Source organism: Petaurus breviceps, unplaced genomic scaffold, assembly GCF_028583685.1.
Source record: "Petaurus breviceps papuanus isolate PSGF00001 unplaced genomic scaffold, PetGlider_PUasm1.0 90823, whole genome shotgun sequence".
In the NCBI taxonomy this organism is placed as follows: Eukaryota; Metazoa; Chordata; class Mammalia; order Diprotodontia; family Petauridae; genus Petaurus; species Petaurus breviceps.
The window spans coordinates 5,609,388-5,635,020 of NW_027187352.1; the positions used below are offsets into that span (position 1 = coordinate 5,609,388).

The window sequence follows — 25,633 nt, forward strand, 5'->3', positions numbered from 1 at the left end:
GTTTGATAAACCCGAAGACTCTAGCTTCTGGGATAAGAATTCACTATTTGATTAAAAAAAAAACTGCTGGGAAAACTGGAAAATAATATGGCAGAAACTGGGCATTGACCAGTATCTTATACTGTATACCAAAGTAAGGTCAAAATGGGTACACAATTTAGATATAAAGGCTGATAGTATAAGCACACTTGGAGAGCAAAGAATGGTTTGTCAGACTTATGGAGAATGGAAGAATTTATGACTAAACAGATAGATAACATTATGAAATGCAAAATGAATAATTTTGATTTCATTAAATTGAAAATTTTTTCACAAACAAAGCCAGTGCAGCCAAGATTAAGAGGGAAGCAGAAAACTGGAAAAGAATTTTTACAACTAGTATTTCTGATAAAGGTCTCATTTCTAAAATATATAAAGAACTGAGTCAAATTTACAAGAATACAAGTCATTCCCCAATTGATAAATGGTCAAAAGATACGAACAGGTTGTTTTCAGAAGAAGAAATTAAAGCTCTCTATAGTCATATGAAAAAATGCTCTAAATCACTATTGATTAGAGAGATACAAATCAAAACAACTCTGAGGTACCACATCACACCTGTCAGATTGGTTAACATGACAAAACAGGAAAATGATATATGTTGGAGAGGATGTGAGAAAGTTGGAACACTGATTCATTGTTGGTGAAGCTGTCAGCTGATCCATCCATTCTGGAGAGCAATTTGGAACCGTGCCCAAAGGACTATAAAAATGTGCGTACCCTTTGACCCTGCAATACCACTTCTAGAACTGTATCCCAAGGAGATCATACAAATGGGAGAAGAATGCACATGTACAAAAATATTTTATAGCAGCTCTTTTTGTGGTGGCCAAGAACTGAAAATTGAGGAGATTCCTATCAAGTGGGGAATGACCGAACAAGTTGTGGAATATGAATGTAAGGGAATACTCTTGTGCTATAAGAAATGCTGAGCAGGCGGACTTCAGAAAAACCTGAAGAGACTTAGATGAACTGATGCTGAGTAAGAGGAGACGAAATAGGAGAATATTATACACAGTTACAGCCACATTGTGTGATGACTAACTTTGATGCATTTGGCTCTTCTCTGCAATGCAAGATGCTAAGACAACTCCAAAAGGTTCATGATGGAAAATGCTATCCACATCCAGAGAATTACAGAGTTTGAACAAAGATTGAAGCATACTATTTGTTCTCTCTCTTTTTTGTTTTGTTTTGTTTCTTCTTTCTCTTGGTTCATTCCATTGGTTATAATTCTTCTTTGCAACACAAGTAATGTGAAAATATGTTTAATGTGAATGTATGTGTACAGCCTGTATTAGATTGCAAGGCGTCTTGAGGGGTTGGAATTTGGAACTCAAAAGCTTGTAGAACTGAATGTTGTAAACTAAAAATAAATAAATTTTGAGCGAGAGAGAGAGAGAGATTAGATTAGATTAGATTACATTAGATTTACCTGTTTAGCCCAGTAGGGCAGAATTAGGAGCAATAGGGTGAAAGTTGCAAAGAGGCGAATATAGGCTTGATATTAAGAAAGACTAGCTTGAGAGACTTATAGAAAAGTTTATGGACTGCTTTGGGAATTATTGGTTTTCCCTTTATTGGAAGAATTTAAGGATTACCCTTTGGCTCTACTATAGTAGAGATTCCTTTTTGGATATTTTAGACTAGATGGCCACTGAGGCATCCCCTTCCAACTTAGAAATTCTTTGATTCTGTAGTACTTTTATACTTCTTCATGGGTAGGATAGAGGCATTCAGTTTTTTTTTTTTATGTTTTTAAAAAATTTCATAGAAAGCAAACATTTTAATATATAAAGTAAAACAGAAATTTCATATCTGCTAGCATAGCTTGCTTTTTTTTTTTTCAAGTATATAATAAATTCCTGCTGGGAAAACTGGAATATAGTATGGCAGAAACTGGGCATAGACCATTATCTAACACCATATACCAAAATCAAGTCTAAATGGGTGCATGATCTAGGTATAAAGGTTGATACTGTAAGCAGTCTCCTAAAACAAGGAATAGTTTACCTATCAGACTTGTGGAGAGGGAAAGACTTTGTGACTAAACAAGAATTAGAGAACATTATAAAATGTAAAATGGATAATTTTGACTACATGAAATTGAAAAGTTTCTGTACAGACAAAGCCAATGTAACCAAGATTAAGAGGGAGATGGGAAATTGGGAAAGAATCTTTACAACCTATGTCTCTGACAAAGGACTCATTTCTAAAATATACAGAGAATTGAGTCAAATTTATAAGAATACAAGTCATTCCCCAATTGATAAATGGTCAAAGGATATGAACAGACAATTTTCAGAGAAAGAAATTAAAGCTATTTATAAGCACATGAAGAAATGCTCTAAATCACTATTGATTAGAGAAATGCAAATCAAAACAACTCTGAGGTACCACATCTCACCAGTCAGATTGGCTAAGATGACAAAACAGGAAAATGACAAATGTTGGAGAGGATGTGGGCAAATTGGAACACTAATGCATTGCTGGTGGAGTTGTGAACTGATCCAGCCTTTCTGGAGAGCAATCTGGAATTATGCCCAAAGGGCTATAAATAATTTCATATCCTTTGACCCAGCAATACCACTACTAGGGTTATATCCCAAAGAGATCATAGAAATGAGAGAAAGACCCATATGTACAAAAATGTTTATAGCAGCTCTTTTTGTGGTAGCAAAGAATTGGAAATTAAGGGGGTGCCCATCAATTGGGGCATGGCTGAACAAGTTGTGGTATATGCATGTTATGGAATACTATTGTGCTATAAGAAACGAGGAGCAGACAGTCTTCATATTTACCTGAAGAGGCTTAAAAGAACTGATGCTGAGTGAGAAGAGTAGAACCAGGAAAAATTTGTACACAATTACAGATACAACATATGTGTGACAACCAACTTTGATAGACTGGACTCTTCTCAGCAATGCAGTGATATAAGTCAATCGCAAAAGACTCATGATGAAGAGAAATATGTGCATCCAGAGAAAGAACTAGAAAGAATATCCAGGTGGAAGCAAAATACCTGATCTTTTTCCTTCTCTTATTTGGTTTTATGTCCTCTTTACCATTTTTCATTCCAGCTGGTACAATCCGTCCTTATAACCTGACTAATGTATAATGTGAAAGTATTTACAGATCCTATACTTGACTATAAGCTGCCATGGCGGGGGGAGAGGGGGAGGGAGGGGAACAAAATGTGAAACTCAAGGAATTGTGGAATTGAATCCTGTAAACTAAAAGGAAACAAACAAATTAGTAAAAAAAATTTTGTAACAAAAAAAAGTATATAATAAATTCGACGTGCAATTTTCTTTAGAATTTTTTCACCTGAATGTAATGAATACCAGAAACAGATTATTTCCAAATACAGTGTAGAACTGAAAGAGGAATATATGTGAAACCACAGATCTCTAATATGTATTATTTTCTTCAAAGATAAAAGAATAAATTCAACATAATTTTCATAGCTATCCTAATTGTTTATGTTTCCTTCTGGATTTTCAAGAACCTTTCTTTTTGGGGGGAGGAATCCTATTACTCTCTGCTTCCCGCCATCCCCCAACATTCTATCGCCTGCTCCCCATTGAACAAAAAATAAAAATAGTACCTTTGAAACAGAAATACATAGTTAAGAGGAACAAATTCCCACATTGGCCATATCCAGAAATGTATCTCTTATTCTGCATCTTGAGTTCATCACCTCTCTTTTAGGAGGGGAGTGGCATGTTTCATTATCAGTTCTCTGGAACTGTAGTTGGTCATTGCATTGATCTGAATTCATAAATCTTTCAGTTGTTTTTCTTTACAATTGTTGTTTGGTCCTGTTTGACTTTGGGGTTTTCTTGGAAAAGATACTGGAGTGGTTTGCCATTTCTTTCTCCAGATCATTTTACAGATGAGGAAACTGAGATGAACATGGTGAAGTGACTTGACCAGGGTCACACAGCTGTTAAATGTCTGAAGCCAGATTTGTTCTCAGGAAGATCAGTTTTCTGACTCCTGGTCTGGCACTCTGTCAATTGTGCCACCTAGCTGCCTTTTGTTTTACAATAGTTGTTCTGAAAATATGATCTAGAGAGAATTGCTGCTTTATGGCATTGTTATATAAAGTGTTTTCTAGGGTCTGTTTTCCTCCAGCTCTTTCAAAAATCACTTTTTTCTTTTTTTGTCATTTTTGCCAATTTAATGGGTAGGAGGTAGAACCTAAGCATTGTTTGAACTCCTGTGTTATGTGGTGATTGGATATCTTCCTTTGTGACTTGACTCTCTGTCTTTTGATCAATTATCAGTTCAGGAATGGATATTCTTCTAAATTTGAATCATTTTATTTTTATGTTGGATATGAGATCTTTGTCAGAAAACTTTACTGCAAAGATTTTTTTTTTTTACCTAGTTAAACTGTATCCCTTCTCATTTTAATTCCATTGGTTTTGTTGGTGCAAAAACTTTAAAATTTAACACAATCACAATTGTTCCATTTTATTTTCTGTGAAACTATCTCTTGTTTGGTTATGAGTTCTTCCCTTGTTCTCAGATTGGAAAGGTTATTTTTTTCATTACTTATCTGATTTGTTTATGACATTGCCTTTTATGACTAAGTTGTATATCCATATTAGCTTGGTATATATGGTGTGAGATGTTGGTCCATATCTAATTTCTGCCAGACTGATTTTCTGATTTTACCAGCAACATTTATGGACTATTGAGTTGGGGTTTTGATATTTATAAACACTAGACTGCCCCATTAGTTTCTGTCTGCTGTCTATCTAATCTGTTGCATTGATTGACTTGTCTAATTTTTAGTTACAAAATTGTTTTAAAGATTAGTTCTCTGTAGTATTTTGATATCTGGTTCTGCTAGGTCTTCTTTGCTACTTTTCATTCCTCCAGATGAATTTTCTTATTTTTTCTAGCTCTATAAAGTAATCCTTTGCTATTTTTTGTATTACTTGAATAAGTAATTTAGGCAATGTTGTCATTTTTATTATATTGATGTTGCCTATGAATAAGAAGTGAATATTTCTCCAGCTATTTAGGCCTGTCTTCATTTATGTAAAGAGTGTTTTTAGTTGTATTTATTTTATTTCTTCTTGTGTCTTATTTGGTAGATTCCTAAATATTTTCTACATTCTCTAGTTATTATTCAATGAGAATTCTTTTTCTGTTACTTCTCATTGAGTATTGTTGGCAAGATACAGAAAAAAGCACATTTAATTTAGTGATTAGTTATGTAGGTTCTGTAACTGCCAGTCACTGAGATCAGATATAGTTAACTTTTTTTATCTGAGACCTAAAGTGATTAAATGATTTGTTCAAGGTCATAGAATAAGTATGTCTAGAATTAGAACCCAAGGATCTTGATGTTAGTCCATTGTCATTTTTTTGTATGATTTATAGCTATATTTTGCTTTTATATTTTCTTGTAACTATATATGTGCAATATTATATGTCTGACTCTGTAAGAATAGAGCTTATGAAAGTAATACAAAGAAGGGCTTACTTTCACATATGTTTATATGCGATACAGCATGGTATAGTGAATAGAGAGGTAACCTCAAAGTCAGTAAGACATAGGCTATTTAGTCTCTCAGTGTTCTAGGCCAGTGGTGTCAAACTCAGAGAGGAAGAATCCCTACTGGATGCATATTGACTTAGAAAACCACAAATTAACATTATGTTGTATTTTCATTTATTTTGTTAAATATTTCCCATAATATTTTAATCTAGTTTTGCCACCTCCCACCTTTGAGAGTGACATCTTTGATCTAGGCAGTTCTCTGACTATAAATTGCAAAAGAATTATTAACTTGTATTAGTGTAGGGCGTTTCCTCACGTAGGAGTTCCTGTGCTAAAGAAATCACAGTCTAGTTACTATTTTTATCATACTACAAGACTAGTAAATTTTAAGAACTGGGTTTCACTTCTCAGATACTTGCATGATTGTGGCCAACTTGATTAACCTTTTTGAGCTTCAAGTTCTTCACCTGTAAAATTGGAATTATAATATTTGCATCACCTTATTGACCTGAGAAGGTAAGGAAAAATTATTTATGAAAAGCATTTAATAAACTATAAAGCAATATATTTCAGTTATTTTATTAAGCTACGCTTTTATTAAAAGTTTTTAAAAATAAATTTCAAAATTAGTTCACTCTTATTGTTGTGACTGTTGATCAGGTGATTAATTCCTTTTTAAATACTGTTTTAGAACTCTAATGTCTTAAGTTTGAGTGTCTGGGGATAGTGAGAGAATGCAAATTGACCTCTTCAAGACTGTTTAAAGCATTTTACTAATTGGAATATTTACTAGAAAAATGATTATAGGTTAGAGAGTATAGTAAAGGTTTTGTTTTCTTCACTACTAATTGTTCTTTCTTTCCTTTTCTAGAATTTTATAGGAGTGAAGTGATCAAAAATTCTTTGGTAAGTTTTTATTTTGATAAGTTCATATGACCGCATGTATGTATATAAATATACTTGGAAAATGCCTCTAAAATTATGTTTAGCATCTCTGAAAGATCTTTGAGAACATGGTCAATTGCATTTGAAGAAAATATGTGTATAGGATATGTTGTATTCGAATTCAGGGAAAATCTACATGAGAGATATCACATTCACTGAAGTATGTGTAAACATGTGAAACTTTTTACTTTTATTTATACATGAATTGAGATCTAGTCCTAATGTTACTTGTTTATAAAACGTTTATTCTTAGTTCTTAAATCTGTAATAATTAATTTCTAATTTATTGATTAGTCAGCAAACATTTATTAAGGTCTTGCTATATGCTAGGCATTGTGCTAAATGCTGGGATCACAGAAGGAGGCACAAGACAGGCCCTGCCTTCAAGGAGCTCACGAAGTCTAACGGGGGAGACAACAAGCAAACGGATCCATACAAAAATGCTATATAGAGGATAAATAGAGAATAATAAACAGAGGGAAGATACTAGAATTAAGAAAGGTTGCCTGGGGTAGCTGAGATTTTCGTTGGGACTTAAAGGAGGCCAGGAGGTGGAGATGAGTAGGGAGAATATTCCGGGCTTGGAGGATAGCCAGAGAAAATGCCCAGAACACTGGGAAGGTTATGTAGGAACTAAGTTATGAAGGATTTTGAATGCCAAACAAAAAAAAGTACAAAACAAATTCAGCCTATTTGTTTCAAAACTGTCCTGTTTGTGTTTGCTTCCTTCTAAAATTCCATCTGTACTCTTATGTACACTTTTAAAAATGATTCAGCGATCCTCTTTTTTCTTTTCATCTTTTTTCCCCACCACCATTGTTACTTACTTCCCCAATTAACAATTGAAGAAAACAAACAAAAAATTCTTGTAATAGATCTACGTAATCAAATAAAACAAATTCACGTAGTCACCATTACCAAAGATGCGTATCTTTTTTTCACACCTTGAATCCATCCTCTGACTCTCAGGAGGTGGATAATATGCTTCTTCATAGGTCCTCTGGAGACATGATTGGTCATCGTTTTGATTGGCATTCTTAAATTTTTCAGAGTTGCTTTTCTTTACAATTGTTGTATAAATCATTATCCAATCTTTATTCTGCTCACTTAACTACCTCAATTCCTACTTCCTAGGATTCTCTAAAATTGTCTCTTTTGTTATTTTTTATATTAAGTAATATTCCTTGACCACAGTTCTGCCATTCCTCAGTTGATGGGTGTCTCTTTAGATTCCAGTTTCTTTCTTTTCTTTTTCCTTTATTTCAGGCCTCCACAACCTGTGGCCTAAGGACCACTTGTGGCGTGCCAAAGGATTTTGGTGGCACACAAAAAATGTAGAGGAAAACATCTTTTCTGTGTAGAGGAAATCTTTGGCGTGCCCACTGACTGCAGACTGTACAGACCTGCTTTATTTCCTTTTAATTTCTCCTTCAAGATAAAGAAATTTATTTTGCTTGTGATTGTTCCTTTTACAGTATTATTTCCCCTCTTATTGTCTACTTTTACATCTTACCCCCTGCCCTTTTCACTGTTGAGTTTAATATATTTCTGCCCTAATCTCTTTGTGACTGTGTTCAACATTCTTTTGTTGTCTTAACATAAGAGTGAGGTTTACATAATGCCCACTCCCCTCAACTGTTCCCTCATATTTGTGTATTCTCATATACCTCAGTTATGAGAAAAAGGAAGTTCTACTCTCTTTTTGCTCCTTTCTACATATAGCGCATTTCTTTTATTTTCCCTTGTCTTTCCCTTCTTCAGTTCCTTACAGCAGTACCAGTCCCATCTCTTTTTCTTATTTTAACTCCCTCTATAACCTTTGAACATAATAAGGTTCTAAGGGATACTTATTTCCTCTCCTTTTATTAACATGTTAGCATCATATCATCATACTGTACCTCCCAGTTGCTCAAATAAATATACCTTTCCAGGTTTCTTTTAAGTGTTATTTTGCATTTCAGATTTCCTTCTAAGCACTCTCTTTTCATCAGAAGTGCTTGAAAGTACTCCATTACATTGAAGGTTCATTTTTTTTTTCCCTGTCAGATTGTGTTTATCTTTGTCTTTCAGAATATTTTATTTGAGGAGCTCCTCTTGTTTGTAGTAGAAGACATTTTTGTGTGATACTGATTGTGGTTCCTTAGTATTTGAACTATTTCTTCATGACTTGTAGCATTTTTTCTTTGATATGGGAGCTCTTGATTTTTGTTATCACATTCTTGGGACTTTTTCTTCTGGTATTTTTTTCATGAGGTGATTGACAAATTCTTTCTGTTTTTCTTCATCTTGTGGTTCCAACAAATCTTAACAGCTTTTGTCATGATTTTCAGGGAGTCTGATTCTTAAATCATCTCTCCTTGACCTTTCCAGGTCAATTATTTTTGAAATCTATCTTATATTTTCTTCTATTTTTTTCCCTTACTCTTTGATTTTGTTCTAATGGCTCCTATCTCAAAGATACATTGATTTCTATTTGACCGTTTGATTGATTGTTCATTTCTTGGGTAAGGTTTACCACTTCTTTTACTCTACTTATTCTTCCATTTCTTCCTTTGAGCTTTTATGTCATTAAAAAAAACTCATGCTTCATTTCTTCTAAATATTCACGTTAGTCCTTGTAGAATAGAATAATTTTTTTCCTTTGAATATCTGCTTACAGTTGTTAGGGATTTATATTCTCTTTCTAGGTTGACTTTTTGCATGTCTTTGGATGTATTCTACTTCTTTATTGTGGTCTGTAACCTCTTATATTTACTCATTTCTCCATCTTTAGTTCCTGAATCAGGGCTTTGTCTTAAAACTTTAGCCTAGTGAGTATGACTTTACTTCCTGGGAAAATTCTAGACGAGTACATTAAAGAGATGGTTAGTTATATTAGAAAAGGAAGCAGTTATTACAAGGAGCCTGCATATCTTCCATCAAGAACATGCCAGGATAACCTAATTTCCTTTTATGATAGAATTATTATAACTGTTACATGAAAAGAATGTTTTGGATAGTGTTTAACTAGATTTTTAGAGAGTATTTGATAAAGTATATCAATTATTCTTGTGGAGAAGACTTAGAGATATAGACTAGATAAGTATACAATCAGATGGATTTAGAATTGGTTGGATGTCTAGACTCACAGAGTAATTATTAATACTTTACTGTTACCATGATCAGAGGTCTCCAGAGGAATATTCCAATAATCGATGCTTAATGTTATAGTTTTAACATTTTTATCAGTGATTTATATGATATCCAAAAGTATCTTAATTGTGTGGAGCAATGAGATGAATCTAATAAGTTGAAATTGAATAGAGATAAATGTAAAGTATATAGGGTTTTGAGGAGTGCAGAACGGGGTAGATGGCATTGTGGAATTAAGGGCAACATGATTGGTTATAGAACAAGGACAACAACAATAAGGGAACAATATGATTGTTTGGAAGTTAGGTAATGAGTGCTAGCAATGACCCCCTTCTTTTCTCATGAGACTAAGAAGTGCTCTTTGTCTGAGTGCAGCTGTGAGATAGCAGCCCAGACTTTTAGACAGCAAACCAGACATCCTTGAAGGATAGCTTGGTGAAAGGCATTAGGACCAAACTCATTTCCCAATGTTAGCAAAATTCTTTGAGGCAAGAATAGATGGATTTTTACATCTAACCCATTACATTAGGCCAGCTAAACTCTGAACGAAGTTCAGAGACAAAGACCCATGACTTAAGTAGTTACAGGGCAAAATTAATTACTTGTAAATAAGATCAATTAGAAAATTGTGCAGGATCACTTTTCATCTTATCAGTGCTAAAAAAAATCTAGTATTAGAAGTCTAAGAAGGGGGTGGCATGGTCGGACGGCAATTATTCTTAAAAATGTATTGAGGTTATAATGAACTCTAAGCTCAAGATGAGTCAGCAGTGTTATATAGTAGCCCGAAAAGCTAATGTGATCTTAGGCTAAAGTAGAGGTTAACTTTCATCATAATCATCATAATAACAAACCTTTATATAGCACCTGTTATGTGCCAGGCACTACGGTAAGTGCTTTACAAATATTGTTGCCTTTGATCTGTACAACCACCCTAGGAGGCAGGTGCTGTTATTATCTCCATTTTACAGATGAAGAAGCTGAGGCAAATAGAGGTTGGGATTTGCCCAAGGTTGCATAGTTAGTAAGAATTTGAGGCCATATTTGAACTCAGGTCTTTCTGACTCCAGGCCCAGCTTTTTATCCACTGTCTTTCTTACTTCAATAAGGAGATTATAATCCAATTGTACTTAGCCCCTACTGAGGCAACTAGGTGAAGAAGTGGATTAAGTGTACAAAGACCTGAGTTCAAAATCCAGCCTCAGAGACTTACTAGCTGTGTGACTCTGGGAAGGTCACTTAATCTCTGCCTGCATTAGTTTCCTCAAGTATGAAATGAAGGTAATAGCACCTCCTCCCCAGGGGTGTTGTGAGGATTAAATGAGATATTTGTAAAGTGCTTTGTTCAGTGCCTGACATACAGTAGATGCTTAATAAATCCTTTCCCCCTCCTCCTTCTCTTCCTGCTTCCTTCCTTTGAGTACTGTGTTCTATTCTGGGCATGATAGTGTAAGAAAGACATTAATAAACTGTAGATAGAGCATTTATTGAGTGCTTACTCTGTGCTGGGCACTGTGACAAGTTCTGGGAATACAAATACAAGCAAAAATAAAGACAGCTCCTACCCTCAGAATAGGAGGAGAAGATGTCAAAGAGAGCTGAAAAACTGGGGTTGGGGGAGGGGGAAGGTATCTTTGGGGGGCAATGGAGAAAGGCAGTCTCATACTCCATGTCCAGGTGCTTCCTTAAGTGCTGATTTGGAAGGCAACCATTGAAGGAATAAGCCATAGGATTAGAATTCTTACCAGTATGAGAAGGCCCCTAGAGTAGAGGTAGAAACATTCTGTAAAGCACCATAGATTGATCCTGGTTACATGGGCATTCCAAGACTAATTTGGTAGGAGGAAGAAGAGGCAAGAGGGGTAGAGGCATTGATAATGTGAGAAGAAGGTCACTGGGTCAGAGGTAGAAAGTTCTGGGATATCATGGGCTAGTATGGTTTAAAGGGAGAATGATGGTAGACATGGGTGCTTCATAGAAAGGCACCCTGTGAATATTCATAGCTGATAAATTGGTCTGTTAGGATAATAAAGGGGCTTGAGTGCTTGTCTTGAGGATTGGTTTAAGGAAATGAGGATGTACTAAGCCTGGAAAAGGTAAGATTGAGTTTGGGGGGTGAGTGAGTGGGTAGATATAATGACTAATTTCCAGTAGCTGAAGATCTGTCCTATGGAGAAGGCATTACATATGTTCTCTTTGGCTCCACAGGGCAGAATCAGGAGTAATAATAATAACAATAATAATAAAAACTAACATTTATATCATGCCCACTGTGTGCCAGGCACTGTGTTAAGTGCTTTACAAATATCTCATTTGATTCTCACTTTGGGAGGAAGGTACTATTATTATCCAGTCTATAGAGACCAATTTAAGCTTGATATCAGGAATAAAAACTAGGGGGCAGCTAGGTGACATAGTGGATAGAGTGCCAGGCCTGAAGTCATCGAGACCTGAGTTCAAATTTGGCTCAGACATTTACCAGTTGTGTGACCTTGAGCAAGTCACTTAATCCTGTTTGCCTCAGTTTCCTCATTTGTAAAATGAGCTAGAGAAGGAAATGGCAAAACATTCCAGTATCTTTACCAAGAAAACCCCAAATGGGGTCATTAAGAGTCAGACACCACAGAAAATAACAACAAAATGCTTATGGTGTGTAAAGTTTGCAAAGCACTTTATGTGTGTTATCTCCTCTGATCCTGACAGTCTGTCATAACCTCTCTTCCCTCTCAGCCCTACCTTTGGGTCAGTCCTCCAGGTATTACTATCTTCATTTTACAGGTGAGGAAATGACTTGCCTTTTTGTCTCAAAGCTAGTAAGAATCAATCAATTCATCCTCTTCCCAACCCTATTTCCTGATATTTCCCTTTTTTGTTTAAAGCCTCTTTTTTTCATGTTGACTAACAACTATTAAAAGATTTCCTTACATGAATCTTAAATATTCAGATAAATATGATCTGCTCAACTATTTTTACATGTATTCTCTTTGAATTGGAAGTAATATTGCAAATTGCTCAGTCTAGTCCTTCATTATATATATTGATAAGCTTAGCTCAGAGAGATAAATTGATTTACTCAGAATTAGAACTTGAGTCTCCCAAAAGGAGGATATGTTGGTGAAGTTTTAGTATGTATGTGAAAGGAGGTAACATGGCACAGTGGAGCGATCTCTAGAGTTGGATTCTGGAGATGCCTGGGTTTGAATGGTGACCCTTAAATTTAATTCACTACTCTGAGTCTGTTTTCTAACCTGTAACATGAAGTGACTATCTAGTCAACCTAACCTTTGTGCATTTTGTGTTTTTAATCAGAGACACTTATGCTAAGAACCTGCTGTTTTTAGGGAAAATGTATCATGGGTTCAGTCAGGCAAGAACTGCAAGCTTTTGTTGAAATTGTATAGTTTTGTGTACCCAAGAGGTTTCACTGTGTTGAAATCCTTGGAAACTGATTAACTAAAAGACATAAATTTGTGGGTTTGCACGTGTGTGTGTACATGAGAGTGTATGTGTGTGTGTGTGTTTGTTTCACTTGCTCTTTGTAAGACCTTATTGAGTTCATTTGTTGGGTGAGGATGAGTGAGTTGAAAAAGAGAGGGAGTTAACTCTGTGTTAATCCATAGCGAATCCAAAAGGCTTCAGCTTTTCTCTTATCAACCACACGCTACTGTGGGATTGGTGCAGGCCCCAACCTCACACCTAGACTTTGGCCATAACCTGCTGGCTGATCTCCTGCCCACAGTCCTCCCCTCTCCAGTCAAGTTCTTTGACTCAGGTGTCAAAGTGATCTTTCTTAAGCATAGCTTTGATGGTTTCACTCCTTATTCAGTCAATACCAGTGGCTCCCTATTACCTACAAGATAAAATGTTGTTTGGTGTTCAAAGACCATCATAAAGTGACTCCTTCCTACTATTCTATTCTTCTTATACCTATACTCTTTTTCATGTAGTTGATGATTCAGTGACACTGGCCTGAGACCTTGCATCATTATTTATTGAAAATATTGATGCCATTTGCCATGAACTTTCTTTTCACCTCTCCTTCTCATCTTGCATCACCTTAGATGCCATTTGTCATTACCTCTTTCTTTGCCTCTATTTTACCTGAAGAGGTGACTCTTCTCCTTGCTAAGATAAAACCCTCCTTCTTCACAAGTGATTTCATTGTGTCCTTTTTTTCTCCAGCAGACTACCCACACTCTCATTACCTTCAGTCTCTCTCTGTCTACTGAATTCTTCCCTGCTGCCTACAAGTGTACCCCTGACTGCCCTATCCTCAAAAAACTACTCACTTAACCTATCCATCTCTGCTGGCTTTTGTCTCATCTCTCTTTCCTTTTGGGGATAAAGTTGAGAAGGCCTTCTGCAATAGATGCCCTTCACTTACTTTCCTCAAAACTCTGCAATCTGGCTTCCAACCTCATGGTCCAACTGAAACTGCTCTTTCCAAAGTTACCTTGACCTCTCTGCAGCCTTTGACACTGTCAGTCACCCACTTTTTGATACTATTTTCTTCTCTTGGTTTTCATGACACTACTTTCTTCTGACTTTTCCTCCTACCTGTTTGCTCCTTCTCAGTTTCATTGCTAGATTTTCATACAGATTATTCCTCTTAGCCTTGGGTGTGCCATAGGGCTCTGTCCTCAGTCCTTACTTTTCTCTAAATTATTTCACTTGGTGATCTTATCAGTTTGAATGGCTTCAATTATCTTCTCTAGAGTGATGATTCTTAAATCTATTTATCCAGCCCTACTCCCACTGCTGACCGCTGACCTCAAGTCTTGCATCTCCAGTTGCTTGTTGGACAGCTTGAACTTGATGTTCTGTAGACAGCTTAAACTTAATATATTAAAAATCAACTCATTATTTTCTCCCCGCACCTTCTTCCCCTTCTAAGCTTACCTACTTTCTAGGGTACCACCATCCTCTATCACCCAAGCTTTCAGTTTAGGTTTCATCAACTATTCACTTAATCTCTCCTTTCATATCTAGTCTCTTGCCAAGGCCTGTTTATTTTACTTTCAGATTAGCTTGTGAATATGCCCCCCTTCTCTTCTCTGACACTGCCGCCACCTTGGGGCAGGCCTGCATCACCTCATACCTAGATTATTGCAGTAGTCTGCTGACTGGTCTCCCTGCCACTTTTCTCTCCCTGCTGCAGTTCATTCTCTACTCAGCTCCCAAAGTGATCTGTTCTTTTTCACCTTGAGGATCAATATAAAATCCTCTGTTGTTCAAAGCCCTTTATAACCTTGCCCTTCCTTACCTTTCCAATTTTCTTATACATTACACCCCTCTACCCCTCCTCCCACCCAACAACCTCCCATGTAATTCTGTGATACAGTGACACTAGCCTCTTTGCTCTTTCTCATATTAGATACTTTTCTCTGCTGACCTGCAGTATTTCCCTGGCTATCCTCCATGCTTGGAATGCTCTCACTCTTCATCTCTGTCTCTTGATTTCCCTGGCTTCCTTAAAGGCTGCCTGAAATCCTTTGGCATGCTGCAAGTAGTCCGGGGGCCATGGGTTGTGACTTCTACTAGAAACCTTTCCTTATCTCTCTTGTTTCTGGTGCCTTCCCTCTGTTGGTTATTTCCAAGTTATTCTTTAAACAGCTTGTTTGTACATAGTTGTTTACATGTTCTTTCCCTAGCTAAACTGAACTCCTTTAGAATGAGATTCACAGTGCCTGGCACATAGAAGACAATAAGTGTTTTGTTCTGTTTTTTCAAAAAATCCTTATTTTATTAGACAGTAGTAAACAGAGCAAGTCCTCAGATACCCAGGGTCATGATCTTGGGGGGAGGTAGTGGTGGCAAGGAGACAGTACCCTTCGTAGCTTTAATACCAGTAAACCTTCCTGTGCCTCCAAGTCTCCACAGTCCCCATTGCCTCCATCACTTCTTCTCCCAACATCTTCAAACAGGGTCCATAAGTTCTCTCCAGAGCATTTATCACCGATGTATCTATCTTTGGGGCCATCAATCCACTGCTCAGGGATGATGCCATCGGGTCTGGGGAACTCAGGCGTTGGGATGATCCTCCCTGTCCTCAGGGAGACTCATACATGCTTGCCTTCCTCAGTAAACCTCCGTTCCACTTCAGTAGGCTTTCTGTCAGTGGGATCCACAAGCTTGACCTGTCGGAAAAGCAGGGGGGCCTCGCTGGGGATCATGGTTCCCCAGTAGTCCTTGCTTCTGCCAATGTATCAGAAATGTGTGTGCAGTCCTTTTCTAAGACAGCCCAGTTCCTCTCCCTGATAATCTGAACCACTTTGCCCTGCTTCCCAGCATCTTTGCCTTCTAGGATCTCTACCGTGTCCCCACAAAACACATTCCAGGAATCTGCAGGTGTAGGCTCCAACAAGTACTGGATGTTGCCTTTTCCAGGGAGGATTTCTCCTCTGGTCAGCCATCAATCCAGGTCGGCTCATTCCATAGTGATAGTTATGAGGCAAGTTGGCCTTGGCTTCCAGGGCTAGCAAGGATGACAAATGCATATCCTGATATCCCAATATCCTGGGGGCAAGGATCCTTCTCCCAAAGGTAAATCAAGTTCCCACAGAAGGTGAAAGGAACAAGTTCTTCCTCCAGGCCAAATCTCAGATCACCTCATCTCCAGATGCTGGGTACATTGTTTCAACTCCTTCTCTCACCTTTGCATGTGGGACAACCAAGACAATATTTTATGACTGGTTTACTCCCTGCCCTCATTGCTGTTGCTTACATACCACATTCTTTTTCCCAAATATGAGCATTTTTACTGGCCATCTGGTACTACCTGGTACTCTTTCCTCCTTATCTGTAACTTCTAGCTTCTTTCAGGTCTTAGTTGAAGTACCACTTTCTGCAAGAAGGCTCTCCTAGTTCTTTTTAATGCTGATAATTTCCCTTTGAAATTATCCCCAATTTCTTATTTGCACACAGTTATTTGCATGTTAATTTACTCTTTAGTCTGTGAGCTTGAGCTTCTCAAGAGCATTGTCTGTCTTCCTTTGAATGCCCAGCACTTAACCTTGTGCCTTATACATAATAAGCAATGAATAAATGCTTGTTGATTTTTCTTTAGTGTGTTAATTTCATTTGTTCAGGGTGATCTTTAATAATTTTTTTTGATTTGGTTATCTATAATTCATATAATCATGGAATCCGAGTACAGGGAGTGGGCTAGGAATTCTGAAGTTAGATATGGAAGGAAAGGACCTTAGGGATCATCTGATTTTCATTTCATAGATAAGGAAATTGATGCCCTAAAAGAGGTAAGGGATTCATTCAAGGTGATGTAACTGGTTAGTGCATGAACTGGGACTAGAATCCAGACATTTTGTCTTCTGATCCAGTGCTGCCTATAGGTTTTTTCATCATGACCATTAGCATTATTCCTGTTGACCTACCAAGAATTAATTCAACAGATGTTTATTAAGCTTTTGCAATTGGGGCATGAGTTGTGCTTTATACCGTGTTTCCCGATAATAAGACCTATCCCGAAAATAAGCCCTCCCCTTACTGTGTAAGATTCCTCTAAAATAAGCCCTCCTCCGAAAATAAGCCCTGTTGAGATTGCTACTGTAAGTGAAGGTGATCCCCTGCGCTACCTCTGTATACACCATCCCCCTCCCTGTGAAACGCACGCCGCGCTCCTAGCTGCATCCAATCAGAGCTGCAGCAGTGAGCGCGTCATCCTGTTCTTCCCCAGTGATTTGCTTATTGAATAAAGGTACATTTTTTTGTTCACATTTACCTGTTTATTAAAAATTGCTGTCAATGTTCATTAAAATAAGCCCTCCCCTGAAAATAAGCCCTCTGGTGTTTTTCTGGCCAAAAAATAATAATAAGACACTTATCGGGGAAACACGGTAATAGTGGATACAAAGTTGAACAATGACCTTGTTTCTGCTTTTTTGGTGGCATAAGTGCCCAGGACTAGGAAAGTGGTCACATCTAGAATATTTTGCTCAGTTCTGGGCGTTGCATTTAGGAAGGACATTGGTAGCTGGGTAGCATTTATAGTGGTGAAGAACCTGGCATTCCTTTCATATGAGAGTCAGTTGAAAAAGGTGCTGTGTACAGTGGTAGTAGGATGAGACAGGGAACTAGTGGTGATTGTAAAGGTTTAGCAATTACAGGACTTAAAGCTGGAAAGCATTTTAGAGGTGATTTAGTTTGACTTTCTCATTTTACAGATAGGAAAACTGAAGCCAAGAAAGATTAAGTGATTTACCCTGGTCATTCACTAGTAAGTAGCAATGCTGAGATTTGAAACCCAGTGCTCTGACTTTATGTACAGCAAAAGCTGCCTTAGTCAGGGCAGTATACTTGAGTTAGAGATTTATAAGATCCTTTTAGCTGCTTATAAACTGTAAAGCTGGACAAGTCACAACTTGTTTGTCTCAGATATTGCATTGGTGAACTAATGATGTTATTAGTTCTCTGTAACTCTGAACTTTAAACATTTATTGTATTCTTTGAAAGGTAGGATGACAGATGCAGTAAAATTAGGGTAATTATTATCTTGTTAAAGGAATGATTTTCAGATTTTATGTAGGATGAAAGTCCACCTGACTCCATAGCTTATGAGTATTTCAAAGCTACACATTTTCATCAGTGTGGGCACTCTTCAGCAATACAGGTTGCTTAGTAGATCTTCTTAGACAATATTTGTGAATTGCTGTAGCAGTAAAATATCATTAACTGGTGGCCAGTATTCTGGTAACAAATCCTTCTAAACTTTGCTAGTATGGACCTCAGATAATAGACAAATAGTCCATTTGGGAACTCTTTTTAGAAAGATGAAGTATTTATTAAGCCCTTATGTTGTACCAGGCACTGTGCTGAGTGTTGGGAGTACACATACAAGTAAATGAGACAGCCCCAGCTTTTAAGAAACTTATATTCTAAAGAGAGAAAAACATTACATCAAGGGGTGCTGGAAAGGGGTGAAGGAGGGAAGTGTTTCTCAGTTGTGGGCATGACAAATAATGGGAAGTGGCTTGGAGGCTTGGGCTTTGACAAACTAAAGCAAAAAAAAAAAATCTCACTTATCAGAGCTGGGAGAGCCAGAAAGAGAGTCCAGATTTCTGGTGAAAGTAGAGAGTAGGGCCATCAGGAGGAGAGGAAAGGATGTGTCATGAAGTCCCTAGCCCAATATGGCCGCAAGTTTATCTTATCAGAGATGGAGGAGCAAGGGGTATTTTGGAAGCCTTTCTAGCTTGGCTTTATAAAACCTTTGAAAACATAGGGTTATCATACTATGGTTTGAAGCATTAGAGGAGGGCTTTAGTGATCCAACTATCTTGATTATATTATTTGTTATATTTATATTTATTATATTTATATTATATTATAGATTATATTATAGTCTTACATTATTTAAATTGAAAAAGTTTTGTTAAAATTATGATGCCTTGCACTTCAGTCCATTTCTTTTATGATATATGAAACAGGGCAAGAAACTTTGTCCTATAGCATTAGAAATTCTAAGAAAAATGATTTTGCCTTGTCTGTATATCATTTGGCTTACTTTTTATGGTTTTTTAAATTAATCTGACTTCTGGATTTGAATTTTTTTTTAAGAAGTGTAACATGTCAGATTGTAGGATTTAGATCTGGAAGAGACCTTAGAGATCATGATATAATATAATAAACATTTATTAGGTGCATGGGGCATCTAGCTTTACCCCCTTATTTCACAGCTGACAAAAATGAGCCCCAGAGACATACTTGGTTTACAAATGTGAAGAGGCAGAGATGAGGTACAGTGGATAGAACACTCCACCATGAGTTAAGAGGATCTGAGTTCAAAACTGAGTTCAAAAATCACATATACTTACTGTCTGTGACCCAGGGCAAGTCACTTAACCTCTGCCTTCCTCAGTTTACTTAATGTAAAATAAGTGTAATAATAGCACCTATCTCCCAGGATTATTGTAAGGATAAAATGAGACAGTATGTTTAAAGCACTTTGCAAATCTTAAAATGCTATATAAATGCTGTTATTATTAATAATAACAATAAAAAACAGAGTCATACTTAGTGATCCTCTTAGCTAAGCTCCTGTGTATTTGAGTTTGATTCAGAGAAGTTGTTAAAAAAATTTGCTGCTAAAACTCTTGTTATGTCAACCTGCCTTTGAACTGCAGCATTTTATTGTTCTTTACTGCTTTATGTTTAGCAGGTTAGCAGTTTAGCAGTTTCAGGAACCAATAATTTAAAGTAGAAATGTTCCAAGAAATTTAAATTGAAATTCTATAGGTAAAATTTAAGACCTGAAAATTGTCACATTAAGATTTCTAGGAAAAAACAAACAAAAAATTTTAGAAAAGCAAGTACTTTGTCTTCATGTTTGTATGTGGTAGTTTTCCAGGTAGTCTTTCAGTATGGTGACAAAGGTTTTCAAAAGCCTAATCAGAACCCTGATCCAAGGTGGTTAGAAGCAATGATAGTTGTCTAGGTAGGATGAGTTTTATACATGAGGACAGTAAATAAAGTGGATAAGCTTTTACATATAGTTCTAAACCTTGTAATGTACTAGGAAGAGACATTCAATTTGTTCTCCAAAGACTTAAGTTGAAATTCTAACTCACTGTGTAATCATGTGTATGTCACTTCAATTAACAGACAGTTATTAAGCTGGTATCCTCAGTGTCAGGTTCTAGAGATGAAAAACAATACAATCCCATCTCTCAAGGAGCTTATTTAATAAGGGGTTATGGCAAATCTACAAAAAAGTATGAGACAAAGGGGAACATAGTTAGGGTAAAGAAGCGGGGCAAGAAACGTGTTATAAGAAATAGCAGTAGTGAATAGACACTTAAAACTGGGGTGAGTGAGGAGAGAATTGAAGATTCACTAAAATCTCAGCTTAATTTTACTTATTTTTATGAAGAGGATAATAGTACTTATATTACTACTTCATAAATGATATAAATATGTATGTACATATACAAGTATATGTATATATGTATTCGTTGTTCAGTTGATTCAGTTGTGTCTGACTCTTTGTAACCTCATTTGGAACTTTCTTGGCAAATGTACTGCAGTAGTTTGTGATTTCCTTCTCCAAATCATTTTACAGATGAGGAAATTGAGGCAGTGTTAAGTGACTTGTCCAGGGTCACATAACTAGTAAATATCTGGGACTGAATTTGAACTTGGGAAGATTAGTCTTCCTGATGACAGGACCGGTGCTGTATTCACTGCACCAACTAACAGCCCTATGTGTATGTACACATACACGCATGCATGTATACATATACACATATATGTGTATATTTATACACATGTGTATTTATGTCTAATTGCCATGTAGAATGAATGGCCTTTTTCTATCCTCATCCTTTCCTTCTACGAAGCATGTGATGTTCTTGATCTTTCATCCTTTTCTTCTTTATATTGTCAACCTCTGACTTAAGATCAAGGACTTTGTTATCTTAATAATAATTCACATTTATAAAGCACTTAAAGGTGAGTAGATGACCCTTTATATTTAGCTCTAAGTTTACTTTGGAGCTCCAGGCCAGCATCATGATTTTTGTTACATTACCATTTATTTACTCTCTCATGTTTAGAATTATAGAATCACAGAATTTCAGAATTAGAAAGGACTTTGTTGGATAACTAGTACAACTTATACCTGAAAGAGAATAAATTGTTCAGTGTATCTAATAAATGGTTAGTCTTTGTTTGAAGATCTTCAGTAATGGGAAACCCATTATTTTTCTACCCCTCCTGTTAACAGCTCCATACTTTTTGGAGGCAGTACCATTTTTTTCAGGTTTGCAACTGAGGAGTCATTCTTGAGTGTTCACTCTTTCTTAGCCTTCCACATCCAGTTAGTAGCCAGGTCTTTATCTCCAGAATCTATTTATTCCCTTTATTCACAGCATAACAACCCTAGTCCAGGCCATCATCACCTCTCACCTGGACCATTATGTTAACCTCTTAATTGGTCCCCTTGCATCCAGTTTCCTCCCTTGCTAATCCTTCTATACAGCTGCCATATTTATACTCCTAAAGCATACTCTGCTGAATAAACTTACATAGCTTCTTGTTATCTGAAAGGTCAAGTAGAAACCTTGTTTGGAATGTTAAAGGGCTTCACAGTCTTGGTTCAGCTAAATTGACTTATTTGCTGTTCTCTGTACAAAACATTCAATTTTCCACCTCTATGTTTTTGCACAGTGGACTCTTCCTCCTTGCTGTGCTTTCTCTCCTCAACTCTGCCTCTTAGAACCCTTAGCTCATTTCAGAGCTCTGCTCAGGTGCCGCCTCCTTTAGGGGTCCTTACCGATTCCCTCATTTGTCATATTTAAGCCCTTTACTGTATTTGTTTTGTATAGGTAGTGTATTTACTAATCTCTGATCCTGAATCCACTTAGTTAACTTTAAGTTCTTTGATGGCAGGCACTGTTTCATTTTTCTGTTTATGTCTTGAGTGCCTAGCATAGTACCTGGCACATAGTAGACACTTAATAAATGTTAATTGATTGATTATTTTTAAGATTTGCCCTATTTGAAGACCAGAGATACAAAGACAAGTAGGCAGCCTCTGTACTTGAACTAGCTTACATTCTTCCTGGGGTAGATAACAGCATATGCACAAGTAAGTAAATACAAACTATACACATGGTAAATACAAATTAATTTCTGTGGACCAGTAGAGAGCATTGGCAACTGGGGGTAGTTTTTGAAAGATCTCACGCAGTAGGTGGTATTTGAGTTGAGCCTTGAAGGAAACTAGGTGTTCCAAGAATGAGAGCATGTGGGGGCAGCTAGGTGGTGCAGTGAATAGAGCACTGCCCTGGAGTCAGGAGGACCTGAGTTCAAATGTGGCCTCAGAGAGACACTTAACACTTACTAGCTGTGTGACCTTGGGCAAGTCACTTAACCCCAGTTGCCCTGCCTTCCCCCCTCCAAAAAAAGCAAAAATAAAAAAAAGAAGAAAAAGAAGAATGAAAGCATCCTAGGAATGAGGGATAAGCCTTGTGTCCAGGGAACAGTAAATAGTAAATTACACTGGAATGTAGAGTATGTTAAGGAAGTTAATATAAAATAATGGGACAATTGACTGGTGCCAACTGTAGATGTAAAGGGCTTTAAATGACAAACAGAAGAGTTTTTTTGAAGCTTCTTGAGAATGGTCATGATATAGGTGATTAATAAGTACTTGTTAAGTGAGTGAGTCAGATCTGGGTTTGAGCATTATCACTTTAGAAGTGATATAGATAGGGGATGACTTGGATAGGGGAGAGACTGGAAGCAGGGAGACAGTGAGAGGGATACTGTAGTCTAGACCAGAATACTTTGTAATGTCTCATGAGAATCTATTCCAAACCTTCTCTCCTCATGCATCCTCTACCTTCCTGTATGCCACATCCCAGCTAAGAAAATGGATACTATTTCACATGAACTCCTCCCTTTCTCTTTCTTTTAAAATCCTTTGACATCTTCTGCCTTTCTCTTATTTTCTCTAGTCTCTGAACAGGTGCTCTTTGCCAGGCCAGCTCCTCTTCATTAACCCTTGATACCATCCCTCTTTGTCTTCTTTAGCTCATTGTTCTCTTATTCATCCCTCACCTTTCAATCTTCTACCTCTCCCTATCTACCAGTTTTTTTCCCCTTCCTTCCTTTGAACATGACTTTTCTCTCATATTTCTAATGAGCCTTCACTAGACCCTAACATCACTTCTGTCCAACTTGTATCCAGTATCTCTTCTCCTTTTCTCATCCAATTTCTTAGGGGAGGTGGAACTAACCCCCCCCCCCCTTCTCTCTCTTTAAAGTCTTCCTTCCTTTTAGTTTTTCTCATTCATCCATCAACCCTTTGTAGTATAGCTTCTGATCTCATCATTCAGTTGAAATTCCTTTATTCAAAGTACCAGTTATCTCTTAATTGCTAAATCTGATAGTCTTTTCTCATTTCTCATTCTTGATCTTTCTGCTGCATTTGACATTGTTGACCAGTCTCTTCCTGAATACTCTTAATTCTCTGGGTTTTGTGATTATACTTTCTCCTGGTTGTCCTCCTACCTGTGTGACCTCTTTTTAATCATTCTCATTTTGCTGGCTCAGCATCTCTATCATGCCCCTCTAATTATAGATGTTCCCCAAGACTCTGTTATAAGCCCTCTTCTTTTTATATTCCCTTTTATGTGACCTCATTAGCTCCCATAACTTTAATCTCTATGAATATGATTTACATATATTCAGTTCAGTAGACAATTATTAAACACCTGGCATATGCCAGGTACTGTACTAAGTGCTGGGGATACAAAAAGAGGCCAGACAGTCCTAATCTTCATGGAGTTTGCAGTCTAATGAATATACGTATCTATGTGTGTATGTATTTATCTATGTATGTATACCTATACACATAATCCAATTCTCTCCCCCAAGCTTCTGTCCCATAGCAGCAACTACCTATGGAATATTTCAAGCTGTATTTCCTAAAGATAACTGAAATTCAATAAGACCAAAACAGAATTCATTATCTTCTCCTCAATCCAATATGCCTCTCTTCTAACCGTCCCTACTTATGTTAAAGGCACCCCTGTTCTTTCAGTCTCCTAGGTTTGTAATCTCAGCATTAACTTTGATTTGTCACTCTCCAAACCCCCACATATCCATTCACTTGCCAAATCTTGCCACTTTTAACTCCACAGCATCTTTACTCATAGTCATCATCTTAGTCCAGGTGATGAGGTGCTTGGGATCTATATCTGTAACATCAATTTGTAAAACCAGTCTGTAAAAGCACATCTCCCCCCCACCCAGCCTCTGAGCATTAACTCTGACCCTTCCCCCTACCTGCACTCTGCCTAGCTTCAGAGCATTAACTCTGCCCAGCAACAACTCATGAATTTTTTATCTCAGCTTGGAACACTATCAATCCTTCACAAAAGTATCTATAAACGTTCCAGCTTAGGCAACTATTATCTCCCCCTTGCATAGTGTCCTGTTGCCCCCATGAATCCTTCAATACCCCATCTCTAGGTTAACTCCTTAAGCAGTTATCTCTCTGCTAACCTGGGTTCCCAGACATCAATTCTGTCAAGCATGACACTGATAGGTGGCAGACTGGGCACTTCTCAGTCAGCCCTTGACCGCTCGCTGACTTAGTGACGTTTCAAGCCTAAAACCACACCTCCAGGTAGACCCCCCTTGGGCTTTTTCCCCAGTGAATCATGGGTAACACGCCAGTGCAGTTACATAAAAATTGCTTGTTCTTTTAAACACTGGCCCCACCTTAACTCCTCCCTAATCCCACCCTCTTCTCACCTGGTCAGCCTAATTGACATCTAATGAATAGCCTTAACTCTTTAAAATCTATGGCTGTGTCTTCTTTAAGCTTGCAGGTCCCCTAAGGATTTTTGCCTCCTGTAAGGCGTATAATAAATTTTTACAACTCTGACTCCAATTTAGCTTGAGTTGAATTCTTTCCAGACTGAATCGCAGGTTCTGGTCTTAAGATAAAGATCAGAGTTCCTGCTGAACCTAATAGCCAACCCTCATCACAGGCTCCTTTGACCTCTCCCCTACACTATTATAATGATTTCTCAGTAGACTTCCATGTAATTTCCCTGAGTCAGGTCTTTCTCCACTCTGACCCATCTCCTTCAAGCAGTTGACAAAGTGATTTTCCTTTAATGTCTAATCTGACCAGTCTTATCCAGTAAAGATCCAGTGACTTACCGTTGCCTCTAAGATAAAATCTTGTTTGGTAATTTTTTTTGGAGGGGGGAGGGTAGGGAAATCAGGGTTAAGTGATTTGCCCAAGGTCACACGGCTAGGTGTATGTGAGTGTGTGAGTGTGTGTGTGTGTGTGTGTGTGTGTGTGTGTGTGTGTGTGTGTGTGTGTGTGTGTGTGAAGTGTCTGAAGCTGGATCTGAACTCAGGTTCTCCTGACTCCAGGGTTGGTGATTTACTCACTGTACCACCTAGCCACCCCTCTTATTTGGTATTTAAAACCATTCATAATTAGCCCTGTTATATTTCCTCTAGTCT

At 37.3% G+C, this 25,633-nt stretch overlaps 1 protein-coding gene and 1 pseudogene across 2 annotated transcripts in view; one reads left to right on the top strand and one right to left on the bottom strand.

Moving 5' to 3' along the window:
* Positions 1 to 25,633, top strand: part of UVRAG (UV radiation resistance associated) — a 415,539-nt gene that overhangs the window by 58,137 nt on the left and 331,769 nt on the right. For both annotated transcript variants that reach the window (XM_069070876.1, XM_069070877.1), the window contains exon 3: positions 6,429 to 6,463. In XM_069070876.1, the coding sequence (XP_068926977.1) occupies positions 6,429 to 6,463 (35 nt within the window). The remainder of the gene's footprint in view (positions 1 to 6,428; positions 6,464 to 25,633) is intronic.
* Positions 15,383 to 18,609, bottom strand: LOC138148377 (large ribosomal subunit protein uL24m pseudogene; annotated as a pseudogene).